Below are 11,501 nucleotides of genomic sequence, written 5' to 3' on the forward strand. Positions count from 1 at the left end.
GCGCGCCGTACAGCGCCCGGAGCTGGCCCCGCCCAGGGCGCTGTATGGCTCAGTCCCTATTTACGTTTTGAGTCCCAGCGGCTCCGCTCCCAGCTCGAGCGCCCAGCGCAGCCAACCCGGACCCGGGCTGCGCGCCGCCCCGCGGGTGCCCGGCTGGCGCGGCCCAGGTGACGCGGGGCAGCGTCGACAGGGAGCCCGGCGTGCAGGTTCCGGGGCTGCGCAGTGGCGTGCCCCACGCCCTGAATACCCGCTCCGCTTATTCAGGCAGCGGCCGGGCGGCGGCGCTGGCGTGCGCGGGCGGGGCAGCTGCTTAGCGGCCCCGAACCCTGGATACCCGCCGTATTATGCAGGCGGCAGGCGAGCGCCGTCGCGTCGTGCGCGGGGCGGGGCGGGCTGCGGCAGCGGGCGGGCCGGGCCGGGCCGGGCCGGGCGGTGGCGGCACCATCATGTCGGAGGCGGCGGTGGCGGACACCCGGCGCCTGAACGCCAAGCCGCAGGACCTGACGGACGCGTACGGGCCGCCCAGCAACTTCCTCGAGATCGACATCTTCAACCCGCAGACCGTGGGCATGGGCCGCGCCAGATACACCAGCTACGAGCTCCGGATGCGGGTGCGGCCCCCGTGGGGCCTGCGGGCCCGGGGCGGGCGGGGCGGGGCAGGCCGCGGGGCCCCGTGTGGGTCCGGTCGGGGCTGGGCTGCCCGGTGGCCGGGTGTACGGCCCGGGGAGGGGCAGCGGCGCTTGGTGCGCGGTGCCGGGGTGGCTGGGGGAGGGCGGCCGAGGGAGGGGCGGGTGGTCTCGTCGCCGTGGCCGAGCGTGGCCTGCGCGGCCGGGACAAGGAGCTGCGGTGAATGTGTAGGGAGCCCGACCAGGGAGGCCCCGCGCTGCCCGGGCACAATTCCTGGGGCTCGAGGTAGCCAGGCAGGGGCTGTTTTCGTCTGCGATGGTGGGGAACGGAGGACGTGAGCCCCGGCGTTGGAAACCGGGCAGGGCTGGGCTGGTGCTGGCAGCTTGCCCGTGGCTTTCCAGCTGGCCAGGGCTCAAGGTCAGAGTGCTCGCAGGTGGGGGGGTTTGCCGGGACCCTTCGGCATGCAGCGAGAGCTGGTATGCGCAAGGACGAGGAAGGTGCTGCCTCAGCAGGCTCCTGCTCCTGTCCCCTCGCTAGAGCTCCAGGCCTGGCACTTGGGCACTGTTGGGTGGTTGCTGAGCAGGGTATGGCTGCATGCAGCTCCTTATCTGGAGCAGGGGAGGAAAGCTAGCCAGCAGTATCTTGGGACCTGATCACAGTGCAGTCTAGCTACTCCTCCTGAGTCAGCTTGATCGCTGTACAAAGAGCCTGTGATCTGGGAGTGCATGTAGCAGGCTGAACACTTCTTGCAAGGTTCTCTTCGCTGGGCCTTAACCAAGCCAAATGGGGGACCTCTTCATAGCTCTGTGTCTGATAGCTGAAGGCAGTAAAACTATGCTTCCCCTGAACCAAGCAACCTTTAGCATATGTGCTAGCATTGCCGTCTGTTCATAGCATGATTTAGCTGTTAAGTCTCCACTGCATTTCAGAAGAATTGGGTGTTAGTTTTTTTCTATTCTGATGCTCAGTTTCCATCAGCCTGCCAAAGAGTGCCTGGCAGGTGGCAATGAGAACCTCTTAGTCCCCCTGAAACTAGCTCTTGCAGAGATGCTTTGAAAGCAGCTGGTTTTATTTTGCAGATCTCATAAGAATATAGTTAAAACATGTTGCAGCGATACTTGTGTTCATCTGGGTGCTGCTTGTCAGAAGGTTTTGCTACCTCAATTCCTTCAATGTTTCAGGCTGCATGGATAGGGTAAAGGTGACGTTACTGTAGCTGTGAGTCTTTAGTGGCAGGGGTGGAGGTTGGGGAATTGCTGCACATTCCTCCGGTGGCACAAGCCAGATATGAAAAAGCTGCTCACCTGTTAGGGTACGTGATATGTTCTGAGAGAATATTGTAGCACAAGGTCTGGCCTTGAACAGTTGCTGGGACAACATTTCCTCCCTTAGTTCTTCCTTGGAAACACTGGTGCCGGGTTGGAGGTTCTTTTGCTCTGCAGGCTACTGTGAAGCTATCTTGTAGATCCCTTCCAAATGGAGTGAACTTTGGGGGGGGGATCAGCCTTCTCTGTATTGTGAGCCCTTGTTCCAGCACATGCCCCTGGGACGGGGTGTGTTCCTGAAATAGTCACTTGACAGGAGGGAATGGCTGGCTCAGAGTAGCCTGGCAAGTGCTTGCTTGATTCTGAAGGGCTTCAGTACTTGTGCTCTGTCCTTAGTAAAGAAACTGGGTGTTCTCATGATGCCTCCTTCTCAGGGGGCTTGGTTTTCTAAACACAGCTTCAGGTTTCAACTACATGTTGAAATACTATCTGGCTTCCAAAGCAACCTGCAAATTAACTACTTCTCCTTCATTACAGACAAACCTCCCGATCTTCAAACTGAAGGAATCTTGTGTGAGGAGACGATACAGTGACTTTGAATGGCTGAAGAATGAGCTGGAACGAGACAGCAAGGTGAGGCCTGGCTCAGACCTGCATATTCCTGAAAACAGGACATGTGGGAATAGTTGTAGCAATAATCTTGAGCTGTCCGTAAGAGAGGCTGTGGTGGTGGGCAGCTGTTGGGGCTTGATCTCTATCCACATAACAGGGTTGGAGACGAGTGTCAAATGGCCAAGGGTATCTGCTTGCAGGTGGCCATTCTGCTGACAGGGCAATTCTCTGCTTTCAGATTGTAGTGCCACCGCTGCCTGGAAAAGCTTTGAAACGACAGCTTCCTTTCCGAGGAGATGAAGGCATCTTTGAGGAGTCCTTCATTGAGGAGCGGAGACAGGGACTAGAACAGTTTATTAACAAGTAAGTTTGGTGTCCTATGTGCTGCCTTTCTGGCTGCTGTCAGTAGAAGAGGGCTGTGGGAAGGAGTCTTGATCTGCTGCACAGAGGTGCCTTGCTAAAGGATGGTGCCTGCAGCCAGGTAATGACGCCGTGGTTCTTGAAGCAAGTCCTGCCTTGAGTGTGGGTTGTGTTCAGCCCTCTCTTCCGAGAGTGAATCAAATACTGGCAGAATAGCTGTGCTGCAGAGACCCACTGACAGGGTAGCGTTGGTTGCAGGAGGGAGCGCCCTGTGCTCAAGCACCTCTTGCTGGCCCTGTTGCACACTGATCTCATCACCTTGGCCTGAGCCCAGTGCAGGTGTACTTGGAACTGGCTGCCTGTTAGTGAGGAGAGGTCTGCCTTACTGCCTATGGAGAGTGCAGGTGTGGGGGTCTCGGTGGTGGCTGTGCTAACCTCTGCATCTGATTTTTCTTCCAGAATTGCTGGACACCCGCTGGCACAGAACGAGCGCTGCTTACATATGTTCCTGCAAGAGGAGACTATTGATAGGAATTACGTCCCAGGGAAAGTGCGTCAGTAGGAGCACCTGGCACTGTCTTCCTCCATTCCACCCTCCCTCCTGCAAAAATGACATTTATTTTTACACTAAATCTGTCTTCTCTGAACCAGCTTTTCCTCTCTTGAACCTCCCAGTTTGTTCAGTATTTTCCTCTTTTGTAACTGGCAGCAGCTTGTTCTACTGGGCTGTGGTCTTGGCCTAAAGGTATGAAGATTTATGCAAGTGAGCTTGTTGTCCTGCACCTAGGGGCACGTGTGAATAGGTGTGGAGCGGGAACTTGCTTATGGCGTTATGGTGTAGGAGCTGCCTCTCTCCCTGTACAGGAAGGTATGAGATGACCTTCACTCCCCTGTCCGTGCAGCCCCAAGCATCTCTGCACGAGACTCTGAAGAATAGCAGTTGTCATGTTGGTCAGTGATCGCATCGGGTATTAGCGTTTTAGTAAGGTTTATCCAAAACAGTGAGTAGGTGCCTGGGTGTGTTGGTTTCTCGTCCACCCCATTCACCCTGCATGAAACCCTCATTCTTCACTGTCTGGAAGTGCTGAGACCCAAGACCTACTCTACCCCTGCTCTCAGCCTCCTGCATTACAGACCCGTTTGGTGTATTCGTGTTAATCCCCCTCCTTTCTAATGTGCTGCTGGCAGCTTGAGGGGTTTCCATGACGTGTGCTCTCATGATGCTCTGTGTGGGCAGTTTGGAGAGTGGAAGCTGGGGTGGCCTAGGTTATAGCAGCGTGTGCTGTGATGCCTTGGTCCGGGGTTTAAAAAAATGCCACAGCTTGCTCTGCCATGGGCTGCTGTGGTGGTGTTTCCAGCAGCGCCCTGCTCAGCTAAGTTGCGGTGACCTTATCCTGTGCCCCAGCTGCAGAGGGGAGGACGTGGGTCTGGCTGAGGAGGAGCAGGAGAGGGCTAGTGGGGGCTGTTGTGTTGTGTGGCCGTGATGGCTGCCACAGGAGGGGCCTGGGGTGGGGCCACCTCTCCAGAAAGGGATGGCAGAGAATGGCTGGTCAGGCCTGGGTTAGACATTTGCTTACGAAGCAGGAGAAGTAACAGTGGCTTTTTGTGTGTTCTCCCCTGTTCTGCAGTGAGCTAGGCAGTTATTTTTGTGGACGTGAGGACACAAGACTGGTCAGGAAAGCATTCAGAGCTTGAGGAGGGCTGCTAGGCTGTGATTTGCTGCAGCAGAACTGTCTGTTGGAGGCTCCTCCAGCTGCCACAGCTGTGACAAGCAAGGTTGGGTCTCAGCTCCAGGGCTCCTTTGGTTGAGGCCGGCTGGTTTATAAGTGCTTGGTCACTTTGTGGTGGCATGGTTGAGCCTTTCCTGGAACATAGGCCTACAGTGGCTGCCCTCCTGTTCCTGCCAAGCGTGTCCCCCAAGGTCTCCTTGAAGTCTCCTGGGTGTTTGGTGAGGAACTGGTGCTGCTGGGCGAGAGGTGGCTCTCGGGGAAGAGGGGAAGTTGCTGAAACCGGGAGGGAACTGCTCCGGGGACCGGCTCGGCTCGGGAAGGGCTGTGGGGCAGCGTGGGGGTTGGTGCCGGTGGAGGCGGCCGTGCCCGCAGCAGGGCTCAGCCCGCATCCCCCCACCGCTGCCGGCCCCTGCTTGGGGTGGCCCCTTCCTCCTGCTTGTTCTGCCGTGGGGCTGCCATCCACCCAGCTGTCTCCACCCTGTCCAGTGTAACGTCCCGGTTCCGTTCGCATTAAACCACTGTGAAGCCAAGTCTCTGCCTCGTCCTGGGGGGGCTACCGGGGCGGGGAAGGCACCGGGAGGGGGCGTGGTCTGGCGGGCGCTGCGCGGCGGCGGCAGGTGCCCTCCCCGTCGGCAGGCGGCGCTGCGCGACGGCGGGAAGGGCCTCAGCCGGCGGCGGCGGGAGGTGTGTGGATGGCCCTCCTCGTGAGCAGGGGGCGCTGCGTGGTGGCGGATGGCCCTCTCGGGAGGCAGGGGCCGCTGCGCGGAGGCGCCGGGGCGGGATGCGGCGGTCAGAGGAGCTGGCGCCGCCGGCGGGCAGCGGCTCGCCGAGCTGCCCCGACCTGCTGCGGAACGTAGGCGGCCCGCACTCGCCGCTGTACTATAGCTTCTTCGAGGAGGAATGCCGCGCCATCGCCACCCGCCTGCTCGTGGGCGCCACCGTCGCGGTAGAGCCTTCGCAGAGCCTGGGGGAGGCCAGCGTCCTGGGGGTCGGTGCCGCCGCGCCCGCCACCTCTACGCCGCTGCGCGCCTCGCCGCCCCTCGATGAGGGGGCCCCGGCCAGCGCCCCGAGCGCGAATGCCAGCGAGGCCGGGGCGGCCTGCGACGAGCCGCCGTGCCTCCCGCAGCCCAGGCCCGGCCCGGCCCGGCCCCGCAGAGCAGCACGGCGCGGGGCCGGGCAGTCCCCCTGCGCGCCGCGCCCCGCCGGCCGCCCCCCCGCCCGCTCCCAGGGCCGCGGCGGCGCGAGGGTCTCGGTCTCCCGGGGCTCTCTAGCTCTGGAGCTCCCGAAGGCCGGCAAGGGGCTCGGTGCCCCGGAAACGCGGCTCCCCCAGCCCTCGGGTGAGCCGGGCCGCGGGCGGCTGCCCCGGGCGGCCGCTGCCCCGCGCTGCGGACCCCTCTCTCCTGCAGGTACCAGGCCGAAGCTGGCGTCGGCTGCCAAGTCCAGGCTTCGGTGTCCCGGCTGGGCCTCGCAGCTGGCGCAGCGTGCCGCCCTTCCCAAAGCCGCCCGCTGTGCCGCGGACACGGAAAGTAATTCTGCCCCTGCCAGTGGCCTGGCACGGAGTGGGAAGCTGGGGAGGGGGGTTGATGCTGCGGGGAGAAGGGGGAAGGCCTGGGCTGCGGCATGAGATGGGGATGGGGACAAAGCGTGGGGAGTCCCTAGAAGCAGCGCAGGTAGGAGCCTGGGAGATGTGCTCGTGCCCCAGGTGCTGCACTAATTAGTACTGCCAGGCCTCCCACCAAGGTGGGCTGGCAACCTGTCGGCTTGGAGCCCTCACCCCGTGGTCTTACGGGGTTGGTGGGGTGCTGGTGCTCGTGGGCCGGGGATGAGCAGCCTGGCTGAGCCCCTAGGAGCTGTGCGGTGTGGCAGCTTCGGGGTAGCAGCCTCTGTCCTGATGTTTGTCCGCTATAGCTGCTGTCAAGGTTGAGGGTCGCAGACAGCCCTCCCAGAGGCTCGCTACAGCAATTCCTACTGTGGCTTCTCATGCCCGACTGCGGACACTGGGAAAAGAGGCTTCCCCCAAGTGCTCTTGCCTTGATAAGGGTGAGTCTGGGCAGAAGCCCCAGGGGCTCTGGTGTTGTGGGAGCCTGGAGCTGCTGCCCTGGGGAGAACATCTGGGTGTTGGCTGCAGGGTTAAGGCTGATCACGGGGAAAGGTCGGGAGGGGAGCAGCATGTGCTCAGGCTTAGAGGAGGAGGGGAAATGTGATGTGGAGCTGTAAGGCTAGGTGAAGTCCCTTTCCCTGGCACCCAGCAGAGAGCCAGAATGGATCTGATGCTGTGGGACATCTGTAGGACAGGGAGCAGCCCTTGTCAGCACATGTTGTTGTCCGGGCACTCTCTGAGCAGGGGTTGATGCTCTTGGCTTTTATTTCCTGGACTCCAGGATCAACTACCCAGGAGCTGATACGCAATAGGACCCAAGAGCTGGAGGAAAACGGTGAGAGCAAATAATGGCTGGTTGCAGTTTGAACTGTCTTGGGAGCAGGTGAGCAGTGTGGAGGTGTGGTCCCACACAGGAGTGGGGAGCTGGAGCTTGCTCCCCTGTAGAGAGGGGCCCCTCTGGAGCTTTCCTGACTGCAAAGGCCTGCTGAAAACCAAGTGTCCTCTGAGTGTACCGCAGTGAGGAGAGTCTACTTTTCTGTGTTGGGCTCTGGTGGATTCTCACCTTGTGTTGGGGTGAGAATAGGGAAACATGGGCAGCTGCTTGTTGGACAGAGCCACTCCCCAGCAGGGCCCTTGCTGAGCACCTCGGGGTGCTCCAGTCTGTGATGCCTTCCCCAAGGACTGCAGCTGGGCAGCCTGCAGTCCTGGGCCCTGCAGAGGAAGACGAAGCCATCCCCACTCTGCTGGGACAGCCCTGCCCTGCCCAGTGCAGCTGTCTGCCTTCCCTGTGCGAGCAGACTCCAAGCGGGAGCCCAGAGTTGCTGTGAGCTAGGCCGTGCAGAAGCACCTTCTCCCAGCAGCACCCGTACAGGCTAGGCCAGCAGCATTGGGTTGGAGGGGCTTGAAGACCTCTGGCTGCCTTGGACAGGTTCTGCCCCTGGTCTGGAGCAGCTCTGTAGCTTGGTTGAAGAGAGGCCGGGGATGGCAGTTATGCTTCTGGTGGCAAGACTTCTCTTTATAGGTAAGGTTGACCAGACGTGGGTGTGTGTGGAGTCCTCTTTATTCAGTGAATTGGCCCCTGGCCCGACCCCAGGGTGTGGAGATGCAGTCCCTGCTGAGCAGGTAAGAGACAGCTGTGTCCTGGCACTGCAGAACACCATTCAGCTGATGGGCAGTTATGCCAGAGGTGGGAGGTGATGGGACCTGGGGCTGTCAGTTTCTAGGCTGGCACCTGAGCTGTTTTAGCCTTTCCCTGGGGTTTACACAAGACCTTGTGCTTTTGCTGCATGGTTTACCATCTCTCCGGTGCTCAGGGGACTGCAGGCTTCTGTCCAGTTCATCTTTTTTAAGGGGTTTTTGAAAGGTGCACACCCCCAGTGTCTTGTGGTGTCACTTTTATACTTCCTGACACGTTGGACATGTCCCCAAGACGGGGTGAGCAGAGCCTGCAGCAAGGTGAGATTCCATGCTGGAAGTCTCCTACCTGTAAAATATGTTTGTGCATTTGCCAGCATTTTTAGGGCTCTTCACTGTGAAGCAGTAGCCTGCCAAAGGATCCTTGTGACCCATGGGCATTGGCAGTTGCTTGCCTACAAGCGAACAGTGGCTCCTTTGCCAGGCACCACGGCTACAATGAACACTCCCTGGCAGTGGTCCCATGGGTGCTAGGCTTAGGGTGTTGTGCTTCAACAGTTCCAGGCTTGTGAAGCAGAGGTGAATGTCAAAATGATGCCCTGCTCTGACATGCTGAGGGGGCTGAGCAGGGCTCTCCAAGCCCAAGAACCGCTGGTGTATGTGTGCTGCCTGCAGAGATGCTCCTCCACAGGAAGGGCTGGGCTGTGGGCCACTGCGTGGGGGTGACCGCCCCCACCATCACACTTACACCCTGCTCTTGCCAGTCTGCAGGTGATCAGCTGTCCCAGGAGCTGAAGCGTGTAAAGAATGAGTTGGAACAAGTGAAGGGTGAGCTTGGTACGTCGGACTGGCTGTTTTGGGGGCTGTGGGACACCCACAATCCAGACGACACCCCTGCACTTCTAACTGGAGTCCAGGGCCTGCAGCATTGTGGGGATGGGGATGGCTTCTTGTTTGGGTGTAGAGCAGGATCCCCTACTGCCCAAGAAGGTGTGAGGGTGAGGTGTTTAGGACAGGCTGAGCACACACCTATTTACCTACAGCTGACAAGACTGCCCAGTGTGAAGCCTATTGCCGGACGATCTCCTCCTTGCAGGCTCAGCTCAGAGCAGCGGGTATGTTCCTTTCCTGGGGTGAGCCTTTGCCCCTGGCCAGGTTGCAGGAATGCTCTGGTGCTCCCTTGCTGGTACAAATGAGGGCTGCCAGGTGGAAGGGACACAGCTCATGGCCTTTCCCATGAGGCAGGTGCTGAGTGTTGCGAACAGCAGTGCTTTGATGCTGCCATTGCTTCCCAGGAATCTGTCTGGAAGACGCAGCAGTGGAGGAGTGTGGTGACTCAGGGAGAGACTGACAGCTGGCACATGGGGACAGACTTGAAATAGCCAGTTGTCCAGCTGCCTGAGCTGCTGAGCCAGTGATGTATGTAGAGCTCTTGAATGAATTGAGTTTTTTAATTCATTCTATTTAAAATAAAGGTGTCTTTTCTTAGTGATGCTTGTTGTCTGCTGGGATAGGGCCAGTGCCTAGTGCTGCCTGCTGATGCTGTTCTCCAAAGGACTGGGCAGAAAGAGCAGGTCTGTGTACAGCTGTGGCTGGTTCTGTTCAGCCAAAGGCTTGAGGTCTGTTGGGTGCAGGAGGTGGGTGATGGTGGGTAGAAGCACAGCAAGGCTCTGGGGAAGCCTTTCTGGACAAAGCTGGTGCTTCCAGGTGGGATGCTTGGATGTGTGGTGGTGGCAAGCAGCTGTACGAGTAGGTTTCTGCCTTAAACTACCTTCATGTTTGATGTGGGAAGAGGCAGTGCTGGCTGGTGGCATGTCAGGCTTCTGCAGCTGTTAGCTGACTGTCCTGGTTTCAGCTGGGGTGGAGTTGATTTTCTTCTCAGTAGCTGGTGCAGTGCTGTGTTTTGGATTTGGTGTGAGAACAATGTTGATGGTTTTGGTTGTTGCAGGGTAACGTTTATACTAAGTCAAGGACTTTTCAGTTTCTTGGGCCCTGCCAGTGAGAGGGCTAGAGGGGCACAGGAAACTGGGAGGTGACACAGCCAGGACAGCTGACCTGAACTAGCCAAAGGGATATTCCGTACCATATGACATCATGTTGAGTATATAAGCTGGGGGAAGAAGAAGGAAGGAGGGGGTACTGGGCATTATGGCATTTGTCTTCCCAAGTAACTGTTACACGTGATGGAGCCCTGCTCTCCTGGGCATGGCTGAACATCTGCCTGCCGATGGAAAGCAGTGAATGAATTCCTTGTTTTACTTTGATTGCACGCATGGCTTTTGCTATACCTATTAAACTGTATTTATCTGAACCCACGAGTTTTCTTGCTTTTACTCTTCCGATCCTCTCCCCCATCCCACTGGGGGGGGAGTGAGTGAGTGGCTGCGTGGGGATTAGTTGCTGACTGGAGTTAAACCATGGCACTGATATTTGCTATTTTATTAGCTGGTGGCGTGTGTCAGTGTCTGGGAGCAGGTGGTGGGAAAGCAGCACGTGGGACTCAGTCCCTGACTGTTTGTGCCTGCCAGCACTGGAAGCCCTGCCCTGCTGCCTTTCTGTGACAGGTTCATGCAGGCACCTTGTCATGCTGCCTCACATCTGTGTCAGGCCCTAGAGAGTCCTGCTATCTGGTGTTGGCGGCACCCTGAGGCTGGGCCAGGAAGGCTGGCCTGCTCCCGCTCCCCCGTTTTCTCTGCCTGGTGTTCCTGGCTGCTCCAGAGTGCTGCAGGCAGCCCACACCCCTTCCTGGGGCAGCTGCCCTTGACCATGCACAGGGACGGCTGCTGCACAGGGATGCTCCATCCACTGCCTCCCACCTCTGCTTGGCACTTGGCCACGGAGGCGAGCAGCTGCAGCGCTGGCATCATCTGCAGCAAAGTGCTCTAGCACAGTGAGCAGCGGCGGTTCCTGTACATGCGTGTTGAAAATACCTTCTTGGTGCAGGTACTGAGGGAGCTGACTAGGAAGAGTGCCCTGCTAGATTAGTTGTTTGTAAACAGAGATACTTGTGGGTGAAGCAGTGACTGGTGGCTGTCTTAGTCACAGTGATCATGAAATAGTTGAGTTTTCAAATCGTTGGTGATGGGAGAAAAACTCCAGCAACACTTTGACCCTGAATATTGGGAGAGCAGACTTCAGGTTGCTGAAAGAGCTAGTTAGTAAGGTCCCCTGGGAATCTGCTTTTGAAGTATTTGGGTCCATGAATGCTGGTCATTTTTTAAGAACCATCTCTTAAGACATGGGAGCAGGCAATCCCAAAGTCAGAAGTCAAGAAAGCAAAACAGAAGACTGGCTTGGCTGAGCAGGGATCTTCTAGAACTTAGGTGGAAAAGGAAAGTGTGCAAGCAAGGACAGGCAACGTAGGAGGACTACAGAGATGCTGTCTACCACTGTAGGAAGAAAATCAGTGTAGCCAAAGCTTTACTAGAATTCAGGCTGGCCAGCACTCTGAAGAACAATAAAAGGGCTTTTAAAAATACGTTAATATCAAAAGGAGAATCAGAGGTATCTTTGGTCCATTGCTTGACAAGGTCAGTCACCTCATGAACAGGGATGTAGGGAAAGCAGGAGCACTTAATGCCTGCTTCACCTCTGTCTTCAACACCAAGGATGGGCCCTGGGACCCCTGGAGCCCTGTGTTGGAAGACCATGGCTGAGGGGATGATAAACTCG

General features: G+C 58.0%; 2 protein-coding genes across 2 annotated transcripts; both read left to right on the plus strand.

The window, feature by feature from the left end:
- Positions 1 to 382: 382 nt before the first annotated feature.
- SNX12 (sorting nexin 12) lies at positions 383 to 5,124 on the plus strand. Its single transcript, XM_040614072.1, has 4 exons — positions 383 to 611; positions 2,430 to 2,525; positions 2,743 to 2,867; positions 3,324 to 5,124. Exons 1-4 carry the CDS (start codon positions 447 to 449, stop codon positions 3,424 to 3,426), a joined length of 489 nt encoding a protein of 162 aa, XP_040470006.1. The 5' UTR covers positions 383 to 446; the 3' UTR covers positions 3,427 to 5,124.
- Positions 5,125 to 5,320: 196 nt separating this feature from the next.
- LOC121097613 (dapper homolog 3-like) lies at positions 5,321 to 9,315 on the plus strand. The gene is made up of 7 exons (XM_040614755.1): positions 5,321 to 6,120; positions 6,503 to 6,634; positions 6,976 to 7,029; positions 7,717 to 7,817; positions 8,594 to 8,666; positions 8,873 to 8,944; positions 9,125 to 9,315. The coding sequence occupies exons 1-7, from the start codon at positions 5,376 to 5,378 to the stop codon at positions 9,178 to 9,180; spliced, it is 1,233 nt and encodes a 410-aa protein (XP_040470689.1). The 5' UTR covers positions 5,321 to 5,375; the 3' UTR covers positions 9,181 to 9,315.
- Positions 9,316 to 11,501: the final 2,186 nt, after the last annotated feature.

The sequence above is a fragment of the Falco naumanni genome, chromosome 14, assembly GCF_017639655.2.
Source record: "Falco naumanni isolate bFalNau1 chromosome 14, bFalNau1.pat, whole genome shotgun sequence".
Taxonomy (NCBI): domain Eukaryota; kingdom Metazoa; phylum Chordata; class Aves; order Falconiformes; family Falconidae; genus Falco; species Falco naumanni.

Excerpts from the sequence above, each read along its gene's own strand:
- LOC121097613 (XM_040614755.1), top strand. The coding sequence starts at position 5,376 with ATGCGGCGGTCAGAGGAGCTGGCGCCGCCGGCGGGCAGCGGCTCGCCG. Across the intron at positions 7,818-8,593 it reads ATGCAGTCCCTGCTGAGCAG|TCTGCAGGTGATCAGCTGTC; the intron begins GTAAGAGACAGC and ends TGCTCTTGCCAG. Across the intron at positions 8,945-9,124 it reads GGCTCAGCTCAGAGCAGCGG|GAATCTGTCTGGAAGACGCA; the intron begins GTATGTTCCTTT and ends ATTGCTTCCCAG.
- SNX12 (XM_040614072.1), top strand. The coding sequence starts at position 447 with ATGTCGGAGGCGGCGGTGGCGGACACCCGGCGCCTGAACGCCAAGCCG. Across the intron at positions 612-2,429 it reads GCTACGAGCTCCGGATGCGG|ACAAACCTCCCGATCTTCAA; the intron begins GTGCGGCCCCCG and ends CCTTCATTACAG. Across the intron at positions 2,868-3,323 it reads CTAGAACAGTTTATTAACAA|AATTGCTGGACACCCGCTGG; the intron begins GTAAGTTTGGTG and ends TTTTTCTTCCAG.